Source organism: Carettochelys insculpta, chromosome 3 (genome assembly GCF_033958435.1).
Source record: "Carettochelys insculpta isolate YL-2023 chromosome 3, ASM3395843v1, whole genome shotgun sequence".
NCBI lineage: Eukaryota > Metazoa > Chordata > Testudines > Carettochelyidae > Carettochelys > Carettochelys insculpta.
The window spans coordinates 44262326-44287121 of NC_134139.1; the positions used below are offsets into that span (position 1 = coordinate 44262326).

Here is a 24796-nt window from a genome sequence, read left to right on the forward strand (position 1 = left end):
ATCGTAGCCCCTTTCTCCTCTCAGCATTCTCTAAATCGGAGCTAACAACAACACGCTGTTTTAAAGGTCACCCACAGGCTCCCAGCAGCAACAAGCCCCGCGGTACGAGCAGGGATCTAACCCCGCCCGGCCTCGGGAACGGGGAAGGACCACGGCGCGGGGCTGCACAGAGCGCATGGACAAGCGCTTTCCCCTTCCCGCCCGCTCCCTCCCGGAGCCCCTCCCCACTGGCCAGCCCTGCCACAGCATCTCTAGGGTCTCTTCAGGCTCCATGCCAGCTCCAAGGCTGGCACCGGGGCTGGGCGGCATTGCGGGCGCGCGAACCCAGCAGCCTCAAGGGCTAGGGTTTGTCCTTCTTGGCTTGCCGTCGCCAGTCGGGCCTCAGAGCCGCAACACTTCCCAACCGCAGGAGGCGCGGCCGGACGCCGCTGGTTGCGAGTTCAGGTCCTCGCGAGACCGGGAGAAAGGGGGAAGCGCTCAGGGAGTGGGGGAGAGCCAATGACATCACCCGAGCCCCTGGCACGTGGATTGGGCGTCCGCAGCTGTGTCCTCACTGCCTTTCTCCCCCGCTGATCGGAGCCTCCGTGCTGCGGAGGGCGCATGTCCACGCATCCCAGCAAGAAGCGCTCCCAGAGCCCAGCTGGGCACATCCCTCTGTGGGTCGGGTCCGTGGCGCCCGGCCGACCCCCGCGGGACCGGGAAGAGAAGGAAGAAGGTGCGAGGCAGGGAGCGGGCCGGGGTCTGGTTCGAAGGGCCTTTTAGCTGCAGAGTAACCCGCGTGGCATCCAGCCAGCAGGGGATGCGCTGAAGGGACCCCTCCCCCGCGCCCATTTAAGCGTGAGACGCTGTGTCCCTGCTAGTGTTGAGCTTTCCTCTACACCCCTCCCCAGGGATGCCAACTTTCTGGTGCCAGAGCCCAACAGCCTTGCCCCACCTCCTCCTCGGAGACCCCGCCCTTGCCTCGCCCCTTCCGTATTAGGTCCCACCCTGCTCATTCCCTCCACCGTCTCTCTCTGGCTTGATCTCCTCCATCCTTGTTTACCTCATTTTCCTTGGAAGGCCCAAACAGATATATTTATTGTCTGGGCAGAGGCATTCTGCTAAGTTCAGGTTTTGTTACAGGATGCTGGAGCTGGCAGCAAGATAGTCAAAACGGGTAATTTAAAAACATGACGTTTCACAAAGGTTTTCGTGATTCTTTCCCCACATCCCACTTTTTTACAACTAGCTCCATGGTTTTTGTTCACTGAAGTTATTGTACTTTCATTTGTGGAATTAGGATCACACATTCTCATAGCTGCAATGGGCTCATTAAAGGACTGCTTCTGAAGCCCAAATGAAAATCCACAGGAAAGAGCCATAAAAATGCACTTGTCCAGATACCAATGTCATTAAATTTGTAGAAACAGATGCCCATGCCTGCTTGTAGATACACGTGATGTACTAACTCAGATATTTCTACATTTTTGTTACAATGGTTGCTTAGTGCCTAGACACCCCAACAGAGATAATTAAATCATAGACGATTAGGGTTGGAAGGAACTGCAGGAGATCATCTAGTCCAACTCCCTGCTCAAATTGAATCCATTTTCCATTTGGATGTTGTTCTACAGGCAAATAAAAATTCGAAAAGAATTCTAGTTCTAAATTATGGGTGTTTGTGTCTCAGCAGCGAGGGATAGCTCAGTGTTTTGAGCATTGGCCTCCTAAACCCAGGGTTCTGAGTTCGATTGTCCAGGGGGCCATTTGCGGTAATAGATTTAAAAAAAGGGATGGAGCTTTGCCCTGCCCACAGGGCAGGGAACTGGACTCAATGACCTCCCCAGGTCACTTTCAGCTCTATGAGATCAGTGCCTGACTTATAGCAGTGATCAGTTCATTATTAGCACCAATGTGTATTTGTAGGTTCCATAGTGGAAGGTATCATGGTGCCCTCCTCCAAAGAGAAGCTCATCCCTAGACCTTTCTTGTTAAAGGTGGTGAATTACAGGGCATTTTTTAGGAGTTGGATCCAGCTTCCAACTAAGCTGTCTATCAGACATTTACTGTTGAGATAGGTACTTCGCTTAAACCAGAGCTCCAGGGGAATAGAAAAAGGAAAAAAAACAGTTTGTCTGCACCAAAAAAATTATATCTGATCTATAGCTAGACAAGAGCGGTGAGAAATGTGATAGATTGGCTATTCTGCAATTACTAGTCAACAACATTCACTTTTTAAGAAATATATATCTTTTAGAGTTTCCTTCTCTTTTAAAAACTTTTGAAATATATAGGCACATTTTGTGTCATACTTTTGTGCACGTGCCAGCAGATGGAATAAAAGTCAAAGAGGCTGCAAGTGTTATTCACCCAAACACACGTGACAATACATGCACCTTCCTACACAAAGACACAGTTAGGAATTTTCACACTACTCTAGAAAGAGAGGCTTCTGAACTCTCTTTTATATTCAAATTTGACACATTAACACGTGGTTTGAACCAGGATGGGAATTTTTTAAGTCATTATAGTGACTTTTCTGCATACTTGGCTTAATCTAATTCTTGACTCTCCCCCCTCCCCCCCGCCCCTCTACTCTCTGATTTGCTCACCTTGATAATATTTTTCTGATTTGTCAACCTTGATTACTATTTTTGGTTCTCTGTGCCTTAAATATTGAGTCTGTTCTGGTATGGCTGTGGTCTGAAGAAGTGGGTCTGTCCCACGAAAGCTCATCACCTAATAAATTATTCTGCTCATCTTTAAAGTGCTACTGGACTGCTTTCTTGTTTTACTTACATATATGCAAGCATGCACACACTTGCTTACATGGTGATGCTTTTCATACACTTTTCAAGGGCTGCTGAAATCACATAGGTAAGAGGAAGTGGGTTGGAAGGGAAAATATTGTGGGAGGAGGGAAAGGACGGAGAGTGAAAGGGACCAGAGATGCAAGCAACTGCATCACTGCCGCACATGTGAAGATGCTCTATGCCATATGGAGAGAGTTTACCCATTGGCATAAAAAAGCACATCCACAAGTGGCACAAGCTATGTTAGTGTGATAGTGTCCTTATGACATAACACTGTGCATAGTACTACATCCTATGTTGCTAAACTTTATGTCACTCAGAAGTGGAATATTCACATAAGTTTTTCCAGCGTATCCTGTCTTGTATACATAGCTTTAGTCTAGTTTTCCCTGGTTTGCTTGGGAGGACTTGAAGTCTGAAAGAGGAGGAATGTTGAGTCTGTAATAAAGACATATTTTCTATGTTTGATTTAGTCATGATGTTAAACAGTCGCAGTTCAAAACCCAGTGTTTAAAACAGTCTCTAAGATGTTTTTCCCTCTCAATTACTTCAGTTTTCCTTCCCCTAACTCTAGGGAACTTTGTTCCCATGTCATTCCCTTTCATTCCTAGTAATGTTATGCTGTCATGTTGCACTTGTTCTGCAGTTGTCAACTGTTTGACAAAGGACAGGACCTGACTTGCTAATGTAAAAGAATCTTTTTCATAACAAAACATTTCCAGACCTTTGTACATATCATTAAGAAGAAAAAAATAAGCATAAGTTCAATCTTTTTTTCCATTGTAGGTAATCTTTAAATTCCCTTGTCAGTTTCAATTAAAATGGGATTTGCTTGTGCTTCCTGTTCTAAAGTCTCATAATATTGGTGTGTTGTTAAAGAACTGCTGTTGTCCACTCCAGAGATAGTAACTTAGTGGTCATTGGTAGAGTTGTACAACTAATTAACAATTTGGTTCATTGACGATTAAAAAAAAATCACTGAGAGAGAGAGTTATTGTGAATTGACCCAAAACAACAACTAATTTTTTTTTGTGAATCAAAAAGTTGGAGAAAAATGTTGTTTCAGTCGAACAAAATGTTTAACTTTCAGTTTTTTAAATGTTTTTGTTTTTATGAAATTGAAGTGAATTTAGAAATAGAAAGTAGTTTTTTAAAAATGTTTAATTTCAAAAATGTCAAAATAGAATGTTTTGATCTTTGTTGGATTTCCAGGCGGGAGGATGGAGAATTTCAACCAAAACAGTTTGGCTTGACATAAATTCATTAGCTGTTTTCATCAACCTGAATTTACAATTTTCAGGAAAAAACTTTCACATCAAAGATTTTATGTGGTTATAGTCATAGCTGAAGTGTTTGGCTCATGTACTTCACAGGAATGAGAGGAAGTCAATAAAATGTAAAAATTTATAAAATTCTTTGAGATCCTTATAGAAGGGGACCTGCAGTGTGGCATGGAGCTTATTATTAATAAAGGAGGAATTTTCCTTTCCTGTGTGTGTTTGATTTAGTTATATGCTTAACTTATTTCTTCTCTAGGAGCTCATTGCTCTAGCACTGGCTGCTAAAAAAGATGGAAGTGATTCTGGCTGATCTGTGTGGTACCAGTCCAGAAGACCCACTTCCTGTGTGGATCCATGGTAATGTTGGTCACTGCTTTAACCAGCTGATATTGAACATTATCCCTCATGTGATCCTTGCATTAATAAGCGCCTGTTACCTCGGCACTCCAAGGTACAGTAGCCACCTGTGTCTCTACTTCATTGTAATGCAGAAATGTGAGAAAAGGTTCCTGAATGATGGAAATGATTTTTTGTTCTGTGCCATATAGCAGCTGCCTGCAGGAAACATTCATAGTCTTGAGTTTACTTCCTTTTGGAAGGCATGCTGGAACATATGCAAAGTGAAAAGCACCATTTGGTTCTGCTTAATCCATCCCTATCCCTCCCTCGGGGCCTGTGTAGAATCTGGCTTTACAATTTATTCCCCAGGGTTTTGTCCAGCTCAGTTTCAGATATTGTAGCCAGTGAAGACTACTGTTTTCCTTGGGGAAATTATTCCTAAGCCTAATTGTCTCTAATATTTTCCAATATTCAGCTGACACATTATCTTTTGGAAAAAAAAGTTATATTTATAACGAGTTTGTGTTTTGTTACATCATACACCGTAGCTAAGCCAGTTGTACTATTTTCTCCTTCCTCCTACGTATACTTCAGGAGCAGTGCTAAACAGTTTCTTATCCACCTTTCATAACTGTAGGCAATTATCATGTCCCTCCTGAGTAATTTCTTAGCCAAGCACATATATTTTTGGTACTACTTTCCTTCTTGCCCCTTAAGCTGTATGATTTTCTTGTTCTAAATTAACTGTAACCTCTCAAGAGAAAGACTTTTTCATGGTCATGGACAGCTCAGCAAAAACGTCTGCTCAATTGCAGTGACAGGGAGTTAAATGCATTTTTAGTTCCGTATAAGGGGTAGGGTAGAAAAAAACTCTATAATGCCGTTAAGCATTAACGGTTTGGAAAGGGTCCCATATGAGGAGAGGCTAGAGAGACTGGGACTTTTCAGTCTAGAAAAGAGGAGATTGAGGGGCGATATGATAGAGGTATATAAAATCATGAATGGTGTGGAGAAAGTGAATATTGAAAAGTTATTTACTTGTTCCCATAATGTAAGAACTAGAGGACACCAAATGAAATTAATGGGTAGTAGGTTCAAAACTAATAAAAGAAAATTTTTCTTCACACAGCGCACGGTCAACCTGTGGAACTCCTTGCCGGAGGAGGCTGTGAAGGCCAGCACTCTAACAAAGTTTAAAATAGAGCTTGATAAATTTTTGGAGGTTAGGTCCATAAATGGCTATTAGCCAAGAGTAAAGTATGGTGCCCCTAGCCATTAGTCAAAGGCTGGAGACAGATGGCAGGAGACAAATCACTTGATCATTGTCTTTGGTTCACCTCCTCTGGGGCACCTGGCACTGGCCACTGTTGGCAGACAGGATGCGGTGGTGGGTTGACTTTTGGTCTGACCCAGTATGGCTGTTCTTATGTAAGCAATTTCTTCACCTGAAAATAGTGTATATAGCTGGGTGTCTATATCTCAAAAAAGGTTTAGTAGAAGTAGAGAGACTTCAGAGACAAGTGATAAGAACTATTAGAGGCTGAAAAAACTTCTGTATTAAGAGAGATTTAAAAGATTGAAATTATATAGATTAGGGAGGATATAAATATAAGATGGCATTGAGAGAATAAACAAAGTAATAAATGCTGTAGAGATATTGGGTCAGGTTATCCTGTTTACTCTCTCATGATTTACAAACAAGAGAATGTTCAGTGAAATTGAAAGGCCACAGATGTATTACTGATAAGTAAATTGTTCTCAGGTGGATAATTAGGCAGTTGAACTCTTTGCCACAAGACGTCACTGAGGTAAAGAAATTTTGAAGAATAAAAAAATTAAACATTTGTATTAAGAATGTGAACATCCAAAGTTATATTAGAGGATAAAAATATATTTTTATCAGGGATTAAAACTGTCATGGTTCAGCCACCAAGAACCACAGATTAGGGAAAAGTTTCTTTGTGGGAATGTTCTCTCATAGTTGTAGCTGTGGGGTTTCTTGCATCTTTCTGTGAGATATATGGTGCTGGCCACTGTCAGAGATGAAATACCAGAGTATATTAACATGAGATGATCAGCAGTGACAATTTTTGTCATCTTAAAAAGCTCTGAATGGGACAAAAGCTGGTGTCGCCTGTGTAGATGTGAGTGAAGGTTGACTAGGTAATGGTTGGAAGAGAAGGACAAGGAAGAGAAGTGAATCACAGGTGATAGAATGGTAGCTGGCTCCACTGTGAAGCTTTCACCACCTTTGTCTCCACTAGATCTCCTGTCCCATGGGCTTCCCACAGACCTGGCTGGAAATGCAGAATTACTGCCTCCTTCATACTCACCGGCCTCCCCTTCCTTGATATAATCTCAGCAGCCATCTCTCAGCAGGAGTTGAGTACGTTGTATCTAGCAGTGCTGACAAGTGGCATTGCCATGCTGACTTGGCTCACTCATAGCCTGGCACTCCTCATGCTCTACAGGTCCACATATGGCTCTTCCCGTGGCCCTGCAGCCATGATGCTGCTAGCCCTCTTCCCTGTCCCTACCCTTATCATCACTCTGGTATGGTACTGTCAGAATGGGTTGGCCTGGCCCCACCTTCATGCTGTTCACATCTTCAGACTCTGCACCCTCTGCCTGCAACTGGCTACTGTACTTATGTATGTGATTGGGTATATTCTTCCTGTTGCCAGTAGGCAAGATTTTCTCTCCATCAATGACTCCTGGCAGCGTGAACCTCTCATCACAGAGTCTGACTGGCAGGGAGTGGCAGAAGATGGTGAAAGCTGGCTCTCACGCTTCTCATACACTTGGATGAACCCTCTTATGAAGCGTGGGTACCAGTGGATGCTGAATCGGCCACAGGATGTCTATCTGCTACCTCAACGTCTCCAGGCTGCCAGGGTCCATGAGCATTTCTACTCCTGCTGGCAGGAAAAGGCAGCTCTCAGACAAGAAGCAGAAAAGACAGTTTCTTCCACTAGCTCAATTATCACCAAAAGCGATGGGACTGGAGCTGCCTCCCCATCTTTGAGGAACCCCTCTGACACCCAGCAGACTGTGCAACTCCTCTCAGTACTGCATGCAGCCTTTGGGCTCCGCTACTACTCCCTAGGGCTACTTAAACTGGCTGGCAGCCTGTTAAGCTTCACAGGTCCCCTGCTCCTGAACCTGCTTGTTGGCTTCATGGAGTCACACCAGGAGCCTCTGAGCCATGGGGTGCTGTACGCTCTTGGCCTCTTTGCTGGATCGTTCCTAGGTGCTCTCTTGCGGAACCAGTTCAGCTATGAGGTGAACAAAGTGATGCTGATGGTGCGTGCGGCAGTCATCTCTGCCATCTATCGCAAGTCCCTGCGGGCTAACAGCAGCAGTCTGTCCATCTTCACAATGGGCGAGATTGTCAACTTCATGAGCACAGACACCGATCGGCTTGTCAACTTCTGCAATAGTTTCCATGAAGTGTGGAGTCTTCCTGTCCAGTTTGCCATCACCCTCTACCTCCTCTACCAACAGGTGGGAGTGGCCTTCCTAGGAGGCCTGGCCCTGGCCCTGCTGCTTGTGCCTGTCAACAAGGTCATAGCAAACCGTATCATGGAGAATAACAAGGAGATGCTGAAGCACAAAGACACACGAGTTAAGGTGAGGCAGCTTTTGGGTTCATTGGTGCATTTTCTTAGTGATCATTCTTGGAACTTTGACTACATACTTTGGAGCCCAGTCAATGAGCAGAAACCAGGAAAACCCTGATGGGAATGCAAAAAGGTGAGATACCAGGGAGGCACAGTACAAAGCAATGTCATTGTGATTGCAGCAACAGGGAAGTTGTTGTGTAATGTTATTCTGAGGTGTTCCATTGCCTCCTAGGCATGTCCGGTCTGTTCCATAGATCCCTATTTTGTGTGTTACTGTGAAACCCATGGTCCATTCCCTTGATACACTCTCATCACATCTCCTCACTGATGCCTGTTAATCTTGGGACCCCTACCCGCTGCTGATTCAAAATGCCTGTGTCTTCCTTTGTATGGTGGTTTTGTGCCTCTCTGATTTGTCACCCTCAGAATGAATATCATCCTCTTTCTTGCTTCTGCCAGCACAGTGTGCCTCTCCAGCACTGACTCTTCCCTCTTAGAATCACTATCCAAGTGTCCTGGACTCCAGTATGATAGGATTTTATGGTAATGTTTTAACCTAGCATCTGTAGAGTTGACAGAGCTCTCTCCAGCCCCTCCAATCCTTTGGCAATTCTCCACCCATGTTTTGGAAACGTAGAAACATAAGTCTCACTCCAGTATTCCTTGCACACCTGTAAGGTAAGAGCATTTGCAATATGTCCCTGGAAGAAGTTATATCTGGTTTTATAATGCCCCCTCTCTGCATGGTGGTCTTCTCTAGATAAGTCAGAACTGCTGTGCAGAATGAATATTGTGTGAGGAGTCAGTTGTTTTGCTCAGATTTGAAATACTGAATGTGTTGGTGTTTACTGAACATCACAGAGCTTATCAGAGACGGGTCAGAGCTGCTGGTTGTTGCTGTTGCCACATTGAGACATATTTTAGTCTTTGCCCCCTGTTTATCCATCATTTGTTCTCTCTCTCTCAGGCTCTGTAGGACAAAGGAGACTAATCTGGAACTGTTCTGCTTGCCTCTCTGCCCCCAGCTAATGACAGAGTTCCTATGTGGCATAAGGGTGATCAAGTTTTACACCTGGGAGCGGCACTTTGGTGCCCGGATAAATGCCTGCCGAGCCAAGGAGTTGCAGAAGCTGCGAGCCATTAAGTACCTGGATGCCATATGCGTGTACCTGTGGGCAGCCCTGCCTGTAATCATCTCCATTGTCATCTTCATCACCTATGTACTGCTGGGGCACCAGCTCACTGCAACTAAGGTGAATGCCAGGGAAGACCTGTGCAACCCCATCACTCTGTTCAGACTGATGTGTGAGATGGGAGTAGAGTTTTCAGAACCTTTCTAAGCAGAGTGGCAGTGGGCTTCTTTCCTGCTTTGCTCTGAGACCTCCCCTGGGGACAAAGCTCAGGACATCATGCTGAATGCACCTGTAACTACCCTGAGAATACTGCTCAGTAACCATCTGTGAGTTGTGACCCTCCAACAGATGTAAGGACATCTGCCCATGATGTCTTTCGCTTCCCCATCGTGGTCTCTAATACGGAAAACTCATGTGTGGGTAGAAAGGTGCCAAAGAATCACTATTTCCCAGTTCTTTCTTGTCTCCCTCTTTGGAACAGGTATTCACAGCCTTAGCACTTGTTGGAATGCTGATTCTTCCCCTCAATGTCTTCCCTTGGGTGTTGAATGGAATCTTGGATGCCAAAGTGTCCCTGGATCGCATCCAGCGTTTCCTTGAGCTCTCTGACCAGGACCTCGATGCTTATTACACCATTGGTATGGAGACAGGAGATGAGACACAAGCAGGAATGGGTGCTGTTGCCTTTTGGGTGGAATTTACGTGTGGGGTGGGAAGACAACAGAGAAGTCTGAACACAGAAAAGCTGCTTGTAGTGCATAGGTCTAAAGGAAGCAGATTCACTGGCCCTAGTGCAGTTAGGTAACTGCTCTGCATCTGAACTCCCTCAGGTGCTGAGCAGTGAGCCATTCTCCTTTCAGTCAGTCTGTGGGGAGGACACAGTGTGGACCTGTGGAAATGTCCTTCCTTGCCTACTCTGTTTGGGAGTGGAGCTGATGGTTCCGCCAACGTCTACAATTATCTGAGTTGCCTTCTCTTGGAAACACGCTGCAGGAGTGGCTGAGCCCAGCCTAGTGTCTCTGCTGCACTCTTTGCCCCTTCTGGGTTAATGCAGTGGCTGTGCTGCTTTTCTTTTGCAAGGTGGCCCCACAGTCCCATCCTCTGCTCTGGAAATGCATCAAGCCACCTTTTCCTGGTTACCAGCCAAGGAGGAGAGCAGCAGGCAGCACCTGTCCAGCGGGACTCTGCAGATCTTCATTCAGGACCTGGCATTAACAAAAGTGAGAGGGAATGCAGGGAATATGGGAGAGGGAACCAACGCCGAAAGGGCCAAACGTTAACTGAATAAATCTGGCTACTGCTTGTTTTCCTCTGCAGGGGACGCTGGTGGGAGTTGTTGGGAAGGTTGGATGCGGGAAGAGCTCTCTGCTTGCCGCAATCACTGGAGAGCTCAACAAGTAAGTAGCCAGAAGGCATCTCAGACTTTTCCCTTGTCCCATTTCTCAGCGCCTTTGCTACAGGGGATTTTTCGATGGCTAGACCAGCGGTTCCCAATCTTTTTGAGACAAGGACCCATTTTGACAATTCAGTAAGGCTTTGTGACCCAAGGCAATTCAAAATGTGGGGAGGGGTTCTCCCCTCAGAAAAATGCACACTGTCCCCCCAGAATAAAACCCCTCTCAGCCCCAAACCATTCCCCCCAATCTGCCTCACACAAGCACCACACACTGCAGATGCTGCTCCTTCGCTGGGCCACTGCCGTCTCCTCTGCACAGCTCCCCCCCACCTGCAGCACGGGCAGTTCCCTGCCCTGCTGCACTGAAATCAGACTCAATTTAATTGGTTTAACAGCTGGATCCCTCCTGTTGGCCATTAAAACAAGTAACTTGAGTTCCAGTTCAGCACAGCAGGGCAGGGACTGGGAGCCAGAGGAGTAAGTGGTGGCAGCAGTGGGAGTGTCAAATGACTTCTTAAAGAGCCACATGTGGCTTGCAGCCACTCAGACGATGAGCCTTAGAAAATCTAATAGTGACCCATGTTTGGGTCCCGACACATAGGTTGGGAATCCTGGGCTAGACCTATTTGCCTGGCACACTTTTCCCATGTTGTTTCTTCTCTTTTTCTTTGCTTCTTCTCTACTCTGCCTGGCTCTGGGTTCACAGACTTGGTGGGCAAGTGTATGTCTGGGATCTGCAGCGAGGATTCGGTCTGGCCACCCAGGAGCCCTGGATCCAGTTTACCACTGTCCGTGAGAACATCCTCTTTGGGAGGGACTATGATGCCAGGTTCTACCACGAGGTGCTTGAGGCCTGTGCGCTTTCCGATGATCTGAACGTGAGTGCTCTGTGATGAGAACATCCCACCAGCTTCAGGCCACTTGTATCTTGTTGGAAGTCTCACAGTGAGCTAAAGTTGGAGCCAGGAATAGAACTCAGCAACTGTAGCTCCACATCCCCTATGTCATGCTGCCTCTGTGAAACAGTGTTTCAAATGGATTATCTTGTGTGTTTCACTTCTAGATCTTACCAGCAGGTGACCAGACAGAGGTGGGTGAGAATGGAGTGACCCTCAGTGGGGGACAGAAAGCTCGAATTGCCCTTGCTAGAGCCGTTTATCAGGTAAAGAGAAGAGTGACCCAACAGAGGGTCAGTTGCACCAGGTGCATTATCCAAGAACCAAGGCTGGGCTAGAGAAGCAGGAAGAACCCAACAGCTGGAGCTCCTACTGCACAGCATGCAGCCTCTCCTGTTCGTGCAGGCTGAGATTAAATGAGTTGGGAGCTACCCCAAGCCAATGCTCTTGCATCATTCTCTACAGATGCTGTAGAGGAAGCTGGCATAGAAGGAATTTGGGAGATGTATCGCTGTCTCTTCTTCCTCAGGAGAAGGAGATTTATCTTCTTGATGATCCCCTGGCAGCTGTTGATGCTGATGTAGCCTGTCACCTTATGCAGAAATGCATTCTGGGAGTTCTCAAACACAAGACCAGGATCCTTTGCACACATAGGACAGAGTTTTTAGAGAAGGCTGACACCTTGCTGCTCATGGACAATGGCAGAATTGTCAAGACAGGTAAAGTGGCACACCTGCTTTGTTTCAGTCTGTGTGCCAGAGGGCTAAGAACTCTGTCCCAGCCTTTACAGTAGATCGCTGCACAGATCACAGTCTGCAGATGTGAATACAAACAGGCTGTATCCATATCTGCATCTGCCAAAATTAGCCATGGTTATCTGCATCCATATCCCATGGCTGTGGATATCTGCAGATTTGCAGGGCTCTACTTATCAGACAGACTGATGGGCTGTGAGTTCAGATGGAAAATGACCATAGAGAATCAAAGCAGACAGCTGCAAAGACGCTGGGGTGAATTAGTGGGAACCCAGGAAAAGAACAACTCTGGGTAAGCAGGGAGAACTGGGACATGTTGAATGACAGGTGTAAGAATAAAGCTGATGTATTCTGAAGAGATGGGCCTTGGAGCAAGACAGAATGCTGGAACAGGAAGCTGTGAAGCAATGATTATTGGGTTGAGTGTGCTGAACGGAGGAATAGGAAGGCAGAGATAGAAGAAAATTGAGCTGTTTTGTACCAAATAGCTAGCTGAACTTCTGCAGCAGATATCTGCTCCATAGTATCTCTGCAGTGTATAAAGTACTCTCTCTCTCTCTTTCTAGGGACCCCCTCTGAAATCCTGCCACTAGTGGAAGCCATCCCAAAGATCGACAAGGAGAATAAGAAGAGGCAGAATAAAGGTCAATATATGGCAGTTTGTGGGACATTGGTAAAGGTGGGTGGAGTCACCGTGTTTCAGGATAAACATCTGTGTGTAGCACACTGCCATGATCTGATCTCCATGAAGGAGTTCAGGATAACTGTACTAATGTGACAGGGTGGAGCAGGAAAGCAGTCAAGATTGAGGGAGACAGATGAAGGGATTTGCCCAACGTGGCAGGGTAAGTTGGGATTATTATTAAGACTCCTGATTCCCAGCCCTGTGTTTGATCTGCTAACTAGAATTTGCCTGCTTTTCATAGCAGAAATAGGTCTTATAATATACATGGAAAAGGTCTGAATACACAGACTTCTGTGTCCTCCTGGGTCCTTAGCAGTAATAACGTCCATAGTTATGAGCTGAAATGAGGGTAATTAAATGCATAACTGTAGGGCTTAGAAAAGAACTCCCATTCTCACACCTTGCACAGTGGGCCTGTGGTATTTTCTGTGCTTAGGATAGAGGGGCCATTGGATTCTGACCAGGCAGTAGTGTGCTGATCTGCACTCCCAGCTGCTGCCGAACTTCCTGATAGATGCTGATGGTACAGTGTGCAGCTGGCATGAGCTCTGCTGCCAAGGAAAGGACAAGAATACACTCTTTAGAAAGCCTCATAGGAACATGGCAAAGCCTTCCCTTCAACATAGACCTGCCCTGTCTATAATGAGAATCTGCTCCTATTAATGCTAGGCTGTCTTGTGTCTTTCCCCCCAGTTTCTGCTGAGCAAGGCCAGGAAGAAGACATGGAGATAGAGACAGAGGAACTGGGCCGAGACAACTTCCTCCTCCAGCAGGAGGAAGAAAAGAAAGAGGGGGCAGTGGCCTTCCAGGTGTATAGGGCATATTGGCTGGCAGTGGGCAGCTGCCTATCTCTATCTATCCTCTTGTCCCTGTTCCTGATGCAAGGTAAGGCAGCAGCTCACTCCACTCTCTTGCTCTCTGAGCCTTTCTCAATTTTTGCTGCCTGGCTATGCTCCGTGGATATGTGAGGGATCCCTGCGGGTGGCAGACTGGGTTTACTCTGTCCCCTCTGCAGGAGAAAGACCCAATCCTCCCAGTCTTCCAGCTGGGGCCCCTTCACCTTTCCTGCCCATGAAATTGAAGGATTGTTCAGAGTCTTTAGCTAGTGTGAGGGCACGACACAGTGTACTAATTTGTGCCCCTGCTACCATGGGTGACACTGAATTGTGGAGTAGTGTCTCCACAGAGGACTGTTTTTCCCAAGGGACCTGCTGTATCTGTCCTCCTACCCCTCTTCCCCGCCCCCCAGCTCCTGGCTGTCCTCTCTACTGCTCAAGTAACCACAGTGGTGAATGTATGGATGGCAGGGCATAGAAGTGTGCGTTAAAGGCTGTTCCTCAGTGTAGCCCCAGCTTAACTCCACTTCCTTCTCCTCTCCCCCATATTGGCTGAAGCAGAGTCTGTGCTGCAGCCTGCATTGACTCTTTTGTATCTCTGCAGCATCCGGGAACGTCTCAGTTTGGTGGCTATCACACTGGATCTCCAACCTGCCCCAGACAGCAAACATCTCCATGAGGCCCCTGTCCGCTTCTCTCCTTTCCCCACAGCTGCTGCTCTTCTCCCTTACAGAGCTTCCGTAAGTGGGCATAGGTTGGCTCAGCAACTGGTGTGGTCTGGCTATAGGAGGAGCAGTGGTCTCCAGCATTGCTCCTTGGTGCTCCTTTTGCAAAGGCCTCTTCTTATGACTAGAAGCTGGCTAAATACCCACTAGTGCACAGAGCCAGTATGGCACTGAGAGCAAAATAGGGATGTAAAGGTCAGCTCAGCACAAAGGGATAATGAAGAAGCACTGTTGGATTTGCTTTCTATGCCTGATGGAAGAGCCCTGTCTGCACAAGGTTCTTGGGGGTGGAGAGAGCCTGCCATTGGAATTGTAAGGGTCAGTCTGCAGCAGCTTGTCAAAGCTGGTGAACAGCAGGAGAAAGCCAGTAGCTCAGTTTGGGAATAAGACTCCTGGCTTCTCCCTGCAACCTGGCCTTTATGTTTGCTGTCTCAGGGGCTCTAGATGTCAGCCCTTGGCATAGGGCACACTGTGGTTGAAGCATGTTATATCTTGCTCTCTCTCTTAGCTCCAGCATCCAGGTGTTGGGCGCAGCTCCAGTCCCTCCCAGTAGCACGGTGGATGTTAACTTCTACCTGATGGTGTATGGCAGCATAGCTGGGGCCAACTCCATTTTCACCATCCTGCGGGCCTTCCTCTTTGCCTGTGGCACCATCCGCGCTGCCACGGTCATTCACAGCCGGCTGCTCCAGAGAGTCATGAAGGTCATAAGCGTGGGGCAGGGTGATGTCCCAGGGGCTCAGCTCAGGGAGGGAAATGGAAGCAGAAGGGGAAACAGAAAGAGTCACAAATGCACTCACTGGAGTGCTAACCTGCTCAGCCAGGGAGCACAGATCAATCACCCACCCCTTGGCTGCAGTCATTATGCCTGCCTCTCAACTCTCTGCAGAGAGTTACTTTGAAGCCACCCCATTATGAAGGTGGCTGGCTGTGTTCTATGGGTTGTGTGCTGCTGCTGGGGATTGGGAATGCCCATTCCAGCAGGGCACCTCCAGACTGGGGAGGAGAGAGGTCTGGGTCTCCTGGGCCAGTGGAGGCTGGGAGTCCCTTCCCTGTCCATATTCAGTTCTGCCTCCCTCTGGAACACCATTCCAAATTGTGGCTGTTTGCTGTGCCACCTGCTAGCCAAGCTACAACTCCAGGGCACTGCTCCCCCTCCAAGCTAGTCCCTGTCTCAGCCATGTGTTGCTTACCAGTCTGGTTCCCATGTTGCCAGGCCACAGTGACCTTTTTTGACATTACGCCGATGGGCCGGATCCTGAACCGCTTCTCTTCAGACCTGTACTGCGTGGATGACAGCTTGCCCTTCATCCTCAACATCTTCCTGGCCAATGTCTTTGGGCTACTAGGCATGCTGGTGATGATAACCTATGGGCTGCCCTGGATTGGCCTGATATTGCTGCCACTGGCTGCCCTGTACTTCTCCATCCAACGCTACTACCGGCGCACCTCCCGGGAGCTCAAACGCCTCTACAGCCTCACCCTGTCCCCCATCTACACCCACTTCTCAGAGACTCTGACAGGGCTCAGCACCATCCGAGCCACCCGGGCTACAAGCAGGTGAGAGCTGCTCCTTGCATGAGGAGGGTGCCATCACTTGGAGAATTTGGGGCTTTCACTCTCGTAAGGGACAAGGGAGTTACCTAGAGGTTCTGCCCTTGGGTCAGATTGTTGAGGGGCAGTGGGCCTTGGGGCTGATGATGATATTAACCTCTGTGTTATGTCTGGCCCAGATTTGAAGCAGAGAATCAGCTGCGATTGGAGCAGAACCAGCGCTGCCTCTTTGCCAGTAACACCGCCCTGCAGTGGCTGGACATCCGCCTGCAGATGATTGGAGTTGCTGTGGTTACAGCTATAGCAGGAATCGCCATCATCCAGCACCAGAGGCAACTGGGAAATCCAGGTGTGCTGTGAAACTTTGGAGATTCACCCATACTAGTAGAGGGTTGTGTACCAGGGCGTGTCTGTGCTGTGCAGCTTTGGCTCAGAATACCAGCAGTCTGCTCACAGTACGGTGATCTCACCCAGGCTTCCATCACCCTGGTTACTCCTTCCAGGAGGGCACCTTCCAGTCCAGAGTCTCCTCAAAGCCATCTCTGCAGTGCTCAGACCCACTCAGAATAGCACTCACAAAACCTGACTTGCTCCTTTAAAGAGCCAGAACCAGCCCATTAGGTTGACTGAAGATTTTACTCCTCAGTTAGGAATGCTGCACTGAAGTGGTTGTGTAATAAAACCGGTTTAGATCTGTAAATGGAGAGCAGGTATTGGTCGTCTTAGTGTATGTGCAGTGTGCGTCTGGTGGCACATGACATGAATTTATCACCATATTTGGCTTATGGGGTTGGATCTTTAGCTTGTCTGGGTCAGGTACTGATAGGGAGTGCGACGTGAACACTGGTTGATGACCCGTGGTATTGAAATGGTATGAAGTAGAAGGAATTGGGCTCGAAATGGCTACAAATAAACCAAAGTCAAACTACACTTCTAAGACTAAAACGTAACTTAGCAAGGTTGGGTCTCTTGTTCAAGGTAGTTTTATCACTGCAATAATGCTTCCAGCATGGCTGGCAGTACTTAATGAGGATCCAACAAGGAGCCCAAAGCACTTGGTTTCAGGCCACCTTGTTCGCTGTCCCAGAGCTGCAGCTCTATCTATCTGTCCAGGAGATAGATTCTCAGCCTCATCTCCGCCTGGGTACCGTCTCGTTCCTCCTCTGTCTTGTCATCCCAGAACTAGGTTGGCAGCTTACATCTCTCCAGTGGTGCTTTGGCTCCTTCCTTGTTCCCCCTCAACCCACCCTGACTGACGATGTGCCCCCAGCTTTCTCCATTCTTTCACATGCCTGCTATGTTCTCTTATCATCTCAGGTCTTGTTGGCCTGGCCCTCTCATATGCTTTGTCTGTCACAAACCTGCTGTCAGGCCTCATCTCCAGCTTCACGCAGACTGAAACCATGATGGTAAGTGTTGAGCGAACAGAGGAGTACTCCACAGACATCCCCATAGAGCCCCAGGAGCACCTGGTCCAGGTAAGATCTGGTCTGCATCTCATCTTATGTATCTGTGCATTGCACTGTGTCTCCTATCTGCATTCTTCCCACCTACTCAGGTGTCCCACAGGGCCCTGATGTGCCAGTGGCTGGAGATGATTACAGCAATCTAATAAGGGGGCATTGAATGCTGCTGAGCTAATCTATGGGAACTGCCCAGTTCATTTGCACTTTACTAAAATCAACCCCCCATTTTTTCCATCCTCAAAGTCTTTTCATAAAATGGGAGGATGAGTTGCGAGGGTGGGACAGGGCTGGTGTGCAAATGGGAGTTGCAGAGGAGACTTCGAATCAGATGTGGTCAGGACCTGAGAAGCCAGGTAACAAGACAGGTGGTAAATGGGGCAGGGCTGGTAGTTGGTCCTGGTCACACTTCTGTCTTATCCTCTTCTTCTTTTGAGGTTATCCCCGATTGGCCGAGCCAGGGCCATGTGGAGTTCCAGCAGGTGGTTCTGGCATATCGACCAGGACTGCCCAATGCTCTGGATGGGGTGACCTTCAGCATATATCCTGGAGAGAAAGTGGGGATTGTGGGACGCACTGGGTCTGGCAAATCCACCATCTTCTTGGCACTTTTCCGCATGGTGGAGCTGATGGAAGGACAGATCCTCCTGGATAATGTCGACAGCCGATTGGTGGGCCTGGAGAATCTGAGGTAGGGTGGGCAGGGCAAAGGGACAAACAAATGGCATTTGGGATCAAGCGAGGAGCCCTTCTGACAGAGATCGGACTCTGGTTCTAATGGCTGCCAGCAAAGTGATACTGAGTTGGTTAGTTAGTGGAGGTCCTTTGGGCACTTTGGGAGATTTCTTGTCTGTTACTCAAATATGTCTGTTCCCCTCCTGTCCTGGTTGCGTGTGCTGATGCTTCCAGACTGAGAAGAGCCCTGCCTGGTCATGTGTGCATCTTTAATACACTATTTATGGTATCCATGGCTAAGACTGGCCCAGGAGAATCAGGGTCAGCCTTGTTACCAATAGCTCTCAGGAAAGTCTTTTGCTTCCATGCTGTTCCAACCTGCCAAACCTTCATCCCTCTTATCCCTGCAGATCCAAACTGGCCATAATCCCCCAGGATCCCTTTCTGTTCAGTGGGACAGTTCGGGAGAACTTGGACCCCCTGGGGCAACATACAGACTCTGATCTGTCTCAGGTGCTGGAGCAGTGCCATCTACAGGAAGTGATTACTCAGATGGGTGAGTCCAGTGCCTCTAGGTTATGAGGAAGCTCTGGCAGCGGGTAGAGTCAATGAGTCGGCTATGGTAGTCAATGGCCCAGACACAGAAAGGTCTGGTATGGGAGGGTGAGACCCCAGTGGGAGCCAATGGGATTGGCATGTGAGGCTCAAGCAGAATCCCATGAAGTGTAGTGGAAGCACATTATCAAGTGAGGATCTGGTGGGAGTTGTAGGCAAGGCTCTGGTAGAATCTGACTATCAGGGTCCAGGCCCCAGTGGGATCCAGTGTGGGGGAAGAATAGGGGGTGAGTGTCACACACCAGTCTCCCTGATCCTAGCAGGGGATACAGCTACAGTGTTACTGATAAATTTTGCTTCTGTTTGAGTCTAAAATCTCAAGGCTTTGGGCTGGGGCTGAGAAGAGATGAAGGCTTGAGTGCCAGCTGGGATCTCCTGGTCTAGCCATGCTGTATAGGGGCTCTAACCAAACCCTTGCTGGATGAGTGCTGTTCTTGCCTCCCTGCAGGTGGACTGGACTGTGAGCTGGGGGAGAGAGGGAAGAGTCTGTCGGTGGGGCAGAGGCAGCTCATGTGTCTGGCAAGAGCCCTCCTGACCCAGGCTAAGGTGAGTGCTTCTGACTCCAGCAGGGAAGTTAGTCTTTCAGAGAAGGGGTGCCTGTTCCTGACTGTGGGAGTAGTAGGGCAGGACAGGGAGTCTATGCCAGGAGGATCTAATGAGTTAATGGAATGTCTGCAGTGTTTGGGAGTCAGGGCTGTGAGCTGAATTATGCTCCTCTTAGGAGTACCTCTCAGCTGAGAACCAAGAGATCTCCCAAGGTGTTGGGATACCCTTCACTCTGTCATTGTGTCGCTGGCAGGTGCTGTGTATTGATGAGGCCACAGCCAGTGTGGATCAGAAGACTGATCAGCTGCTGCAGCAGACCATACGCCAGCGCTTTGCTGATAAGACTGTGCTCACGATAGCTCACAGGTACGGCTGACTTCCTTTTACATCAGTGGCATGTCTCTCTGCATTGGGAAGCAGCCTCTCAGCTAGGGTTGCAATGTGCGGAACAATCCTGAATTTTCTTGACAGGTCCTATGTCCTGCATTTATGCAAAAATATCCCGCTGGACATTTATGTGTAAATGGGGGATGCGGGACTCATCAGGAAAATTCCATCCTGCAGCTGGGGCTGCTGGCAGGGGCTCGGGTCCCAGCCGGCTCCCAGCTGCAGGGCTGTGGGGTCCCTTGCTCCCGGCGGGGGATCCCATAGGGCTGCAGGGCCCTCTGCCCCACCCCAGCTAGGGACCCCACAACTGGGGCTCCGAGCTGGAGCTCCATGCCACAGTCGGTTTCCAGCTGCGGGACTGCAGGGTCCCTCCACCCCACCCAGGGATCACGTGACTGGGGCTCCTGGCAGGGGCTCCCTGCCCCACTTGGCTCCAAGCTGCAGGGACCCCTGGTTGGCTGGGGATCCCCTGGGGCTGCAGGGTCCCTGTACAGCCCCAGCCAGGGATCCCAGTTACCAGCTGCAGGGCTACGGGGCCCAGGCATGGGGTCCCCATTCCTCACAGTTTTTGGAAAACTTATGCAGGACAGGCAGCCAGGCTGAGGATACCGCGGCAGGGGCTGACTGTCCCGCATAAGTTTTCCAAAAATGTGGCAACCCTACTCTCAGCCCCACCCACAGATCCCTGTTAGAGGAGCTCATGCTAGTTGTGTGGATGTTGCAGCTTGGTGTATAGAGCTCAAGGTCTTAAGCCAGCCTGTGAGGACTTGAGACCTTGAGCTCCAGCCCAAACAGTAATACTGAAGCACCATCTGCACAGCTATTGTTACAGTACTAGCGTGAGCACTGCTAAAACGAGTCTCTAACTTCTACGGGGAGGCTGGCTGTCAGCCCCCGGAATGCCTTCTGGAGAAAGGAGGCGGCAGCACTCTGCTCTTAAACGCACCTCGCCACAGCGCCACATTCCCCCACGCTGGCCACAATCGCAGTCCCAGTATTAACCACTCACCATGCCTACAGTGCCCCATTTCCTCCATTGGCCACACCCACAGTCCCTCTATTAACCAATCACTACACCTATGGCACCACACTTCCTCTACTGACCACACCTCCAGACCTAGCGCTACCCACTGACTATGCCCTCAGTGCTAGCTTTACTCACTCAGCAGGCCACATGCTGGCCATGCCCAACGTCTTGGTATTGTGACTAGCCCCCACCTTGACATTCAGCTCCATATGAGTCAGCCACAAAATCAGTAGACATAATTTCTCAAGTACAGCCTTGTCTGTTTCCTTTTGCTGCTTTGGAGGGAGCAGGCATTTACCTTCCCCCGTCAGCTCCTGGGTCCCACTCCACCTGATTGCTGGTCTCCAAAAGTATCCAGATACTGTCCAAAAGCAAACTATTCCCTTTTGTAGGTGCCCAGTATGTTCTGTACGCTGCTGGAAGCTGTTCGCTAGGGACTGGGGGAGCTTCTGAATTTCGTGTCCAATGGGACAGGAGTAATGCAGTCTCCGAGTCTGAAAAGGGATTGAGAACACAGAGAGCAGAGTGCCTGACAATTGTACCCGGAGCTCCCTGCCATCACAGAGCTTGGAGAGGGTGGAGAACGTGAACAGAGCTGGTCTTGCCCAGTAGAGGGTGCTGCAGGACAACCAGAGGATGAGAGGCTGCGCTGCCATCTCTGGGCCAGAAAACAAGCAAGCAGTCCTGTAGTAATTCAAAGACTAACAAAATAATTTATTAGGTCAGTGTTTCCCAATTCAAAAGAATTTTGCTGAACCCCATTCCCAGGCTCTACCCCCATCCATCCCCAAACCTGACCCCCATTTCCAGACCTTTACCTGCCTCAGTCCCTAAATCCACGCCCTATCCCCAAGCTGTACCCCCATCCCACAAACCTGCCCTCCATCCCCAGGTTTAACCCCTCTCAGCCCCACATCTGCCGCCCCAACCCCAGGACTACCCTGTCTCAGCCCCAAACCGGCCCCCAGGACTAACCCATCCATGGCTCTGACTGGGGAGCCTACGCCAGGCAGCCATGTGCGCCCAGTGGAAGGAAGGCTGGAATGGAGGTTTTCCACTGGCAGGGGTGAGCTGAGCCATGCCCACCAGAGGGGTGTGGCAGCTTGGGTAGCAAGGCTTCCCTCCTCTGGGTCATGGGTCCACGAAGGGGGAGGGAATGGCAGCATGCACAGCTGCCTCTCCCCACCCACAGAAGGGCTGGCCCAGAATACAGAGGCTGTACCAGCTACAACATGGAGCCACCACAGCCCCAAAGTCCCTCTGTGAATCTGGCCCTGTGCTGGAGCCGAGAAGAGGTGGAACCAGCCCAGCATGGAGCTACCGTGGCCAAGGAGTGGAAGCTGTGGAAGCTCTGTGAGCGGCAGCTAGGCAGCTTAGAGGGACGAATAGCAGGGCAAGTGAGGGGCTCTCTGTGGCTCCCTGCCATGCCACCACTGAAACTGTGGAATTAGATGTAATTGGTTTAATGGCTGGACCCCTCTGCCAGCCATTAAACCAATTAAATTTAGTTGTACTGTTTCAGCGGTGGCAGGGCAGGGCAGGGAGCTGCAAAGAAGTCCACTGCGCCAGCGTCCAGAGCTACAAATGACTCCTTAAAGAGCTGCATGTGGCTCTGGCGCTGCAGTGGAATTTTCTTGCAGAATCCTTATTTTCACTTCATGGAAAACCATTTGGGAAACACTCTCTTAGGTGTATTACAATTTTCCAGATCTGAAGAAGTGGGTCTGTCGCATCAAAGCTCATCCATCACCTAATAAATCATTTTATTAGTCTTTAAAGTGCTCCAGGACTGCTTGCTTGTTTTGTGAAGATACAAACTAACATGGCTACTTCTCTGTGACTATTCATCTCTGAGTCAGGAATGTCCTAGCTCCCCTGATGGGTGCCATTAGCACTAGGTTAAAAGGATCCAAGGAAAGAAAGGACTGATGATTTGGAAGAGCACCTTGCAGCCAGGCCATCTCTGCCTGTAGACTAATCTGATCCTGAATACTGCGTGCAGGTCTGGTCACCATATCTCAAAAATGGTATGAGAATTTGAACAAGTACTGAGAAGAGCAACAAGTAATCAAGATTCTCAAGCACCTTCCAGCTGAGGAGAGATTAAAAAGACTGGGACTGTTCAGCTTGGAAAAGACATAGCTAAGGAGGGTATGACAGAGATCCATAAAATTAGGAATGGTGTGGAGAAAGCAACTAAGGAAGTGTTATTTACACCTTCATATAACACAAGAACCAGGCATCACGCAATTAAATTAATAGGCAGCAGATTTAAAACAACCCAGTGGAAGTGCTACTTTCCCCAATGCACAACCAACCTATGGCACTCCTTGCCAGGGGATGTTGTGAAGGCCAAAATTATAAATGGGATCAAAAAGAATTAGATAAATTCACAGACGATAAGTCCAACAACGGCTATTAGTCAAGATGGTCATAGATGCATCCCTGTGCTTTGGCTGTCCTTAGCCTCTGACTGCCAAAAGCTGGGAGTGGATGACCGGATGGATCACTTGACAGTTGCCCTGTTCTGGTCATTCCTTCTGAAGTTCCTGACATTGGTTAGTTTTGGAGGACACGATTTTTGGCTAGATGGACCATTGGTTTGATCCAAGATGGCTGTTCTCATGTATGTAGTGAAGTCATTACTTGGATTGGAGACCTTCAGGGATATCCAGGTGCTGCTGCAAGAGACTATGTGGTTGGTACTTTTCACTCCCAGTCAGAACTGACTCTTATTCCCCAGCCTGGCACTGTGGACTGCAAGGGGTGCAGTCTTTTGGGGGAGATGTAAAACTGTGATCGTGACCACCTGGGGCCCATGTAATGATCACTAGTACTTTCTGTAACAGTTGGGGGATTAATGTCTGTTCTGATCCAGTTGTTTTGCTGTGACTTATAATACTACATCCTCCCACTGTTATCTCTCAGCATGCTTGAGACAGAGATGAATGTAGGCTCCTTGCACTCTGAGAGGCAGTGAATATCCTTATTCCCATTTTACAGATAGGTAAACTGAGGCTCAGACTGGAGAAGTGACTCCCCCAGTTTCACAAAGCCAGCAGGTGCCCCAGGTGTTCTGATTCCCAGCCTCCCTACTCTGACCTAGTAGAAGTGCTGTCTTTGTGGGTTCTCACTCTGTCTTGAACACTGTTGTGTAGTATTCCTGTTAAACAGCTCCCATATTCCTCCTGAGAGCTGGCTGCATTTCAGCACTGAAGGAGTGATCCCTGTATATAGGTGCTCTCCCAGCCACTGTGACAAAGGGCTCTGTAGAAACTGGTGTCAGTGGGCAGAGATGTCTGACTTCTGCGCTAATGAATGACTTTGGTGTGTCTTGTCCTGCACAGACTGAGGCACTTCTGCCCCTGATGTGTCTTGCTATGTTCGCTCTCACCAGGCTGAACACCATCCTGGATTCAGACCGTGTGCTAGTGATGCATGCAGGGAAGATGGCAGAGCTGGATTCACCTGCTGTCCTCAGCAAGAGGGAAGATTCCTTGTTTCAGCGATTCTTGACAAATGGACAGCAATTACTTCCCTGCTAAGAGAATGAGACCGGTGACAAGCACTTTCTGGCTGCACACCTGCAAACTTCATTTGTGCTGGACCCCTATAGGCTGGTGGGTGCAGGCACCCACTTCCCTCTGGGCTGGAACCTTCTGTAGGGGATGCACAGAGAGCAGCAGAGGTTAACACCGGCTCTTGGCTCAAATTCTGCTCCGAGTGGACCTGCATTCACTGGGCAGTTGTGTAGGATGAGGAGCTGTCTCCTCAGCCAGGATGGAGTGGCACCAAGACTTACTGGTCTGCGTCAAGAGTCCAAGGCTGGGCTAACATGTTCCTGGTGTGGGGCAGCACCTCCTTTGGTGTAATGAGCATTTATTCTCTACTGTCAGGTGAATCGGTGACTCCAGGTCAAGGACAAGTGATTTTAGAATAAAAGGCAAATGTCCTTGTTAAGCTCTTTGTTTCTCCTGTGTTCCTAGCCCTAATCACTGCTCTCCTTTTTGCCAAACGAGGCCTCTTCACAGCCCCTTCCCAGACAGAAGAGTCATAACACACACACGCT

General features: G+C 48.7%; 1 protein-coding gene across 5 annotated transcripts; it reads left to right on the forward strand.

Annotated features, from left to right (window-relative positions):
* Positions 1 to 238: 238 nt before the first annotated feature.
* On the forward strand, positions 239 to 24286 carry ABCC10 (ATP binding cassette subfamily C member 10). Of its 5 annotated transcripts, XM_074989716.1 has the most exons (22): positions 239 to 715; positions 4329 to 4523; positions 6676 to 8041; positions 9060 to 9287; positions 9649 to 9805; positions 10248 to 10387; positions 10485 to 10564; positions 11270 to 11441; positions 11627 to 11725; positions 11989 to 12178; positions 12781 to 12858; positions 13593 to 13784; positions 14340 to 14475; positions 14969 to 15164; positions 15677 to 16020; positions 16194 to 16363; positions 17332 to 17492; positions 17915 to 18168; positions 18563 to 18708; positions 19216 to 19313; positions 19567 to 19679; positions 24125 to 24286. In XM_074989716.1, exons 2-22 carry the CDS (start codon positions 4363 to 4365, stop codon positions 24270 to 24272), a joined length of 4629 nt encoding a protein of 1542 aa, XP_074845817.1. In that variant the 5' UTR covers positions 239 to 715; positions 4329 to 4362; the 3' UTR covers positions 24273 to 24286. The 5 variants fall into 5 exon arrangements, with proteins under 5 accessions (XP_074845817.1, XP_074845818.1, XP_074845820.1 ...); XM_074989717.1 differs by lacking the exon at positions 239 to 715 and having other exon boundaries at positions 4335 to 4429; XM_074989719.1 differs by lacking the exons at positions 239 to 715; positions 6676 to 8041 and having other exon boundaries at positions 4396 to 4429.
* The last annotated feature ends 510 nt before the right edge of the window (positions 24287 to 24796 follow it).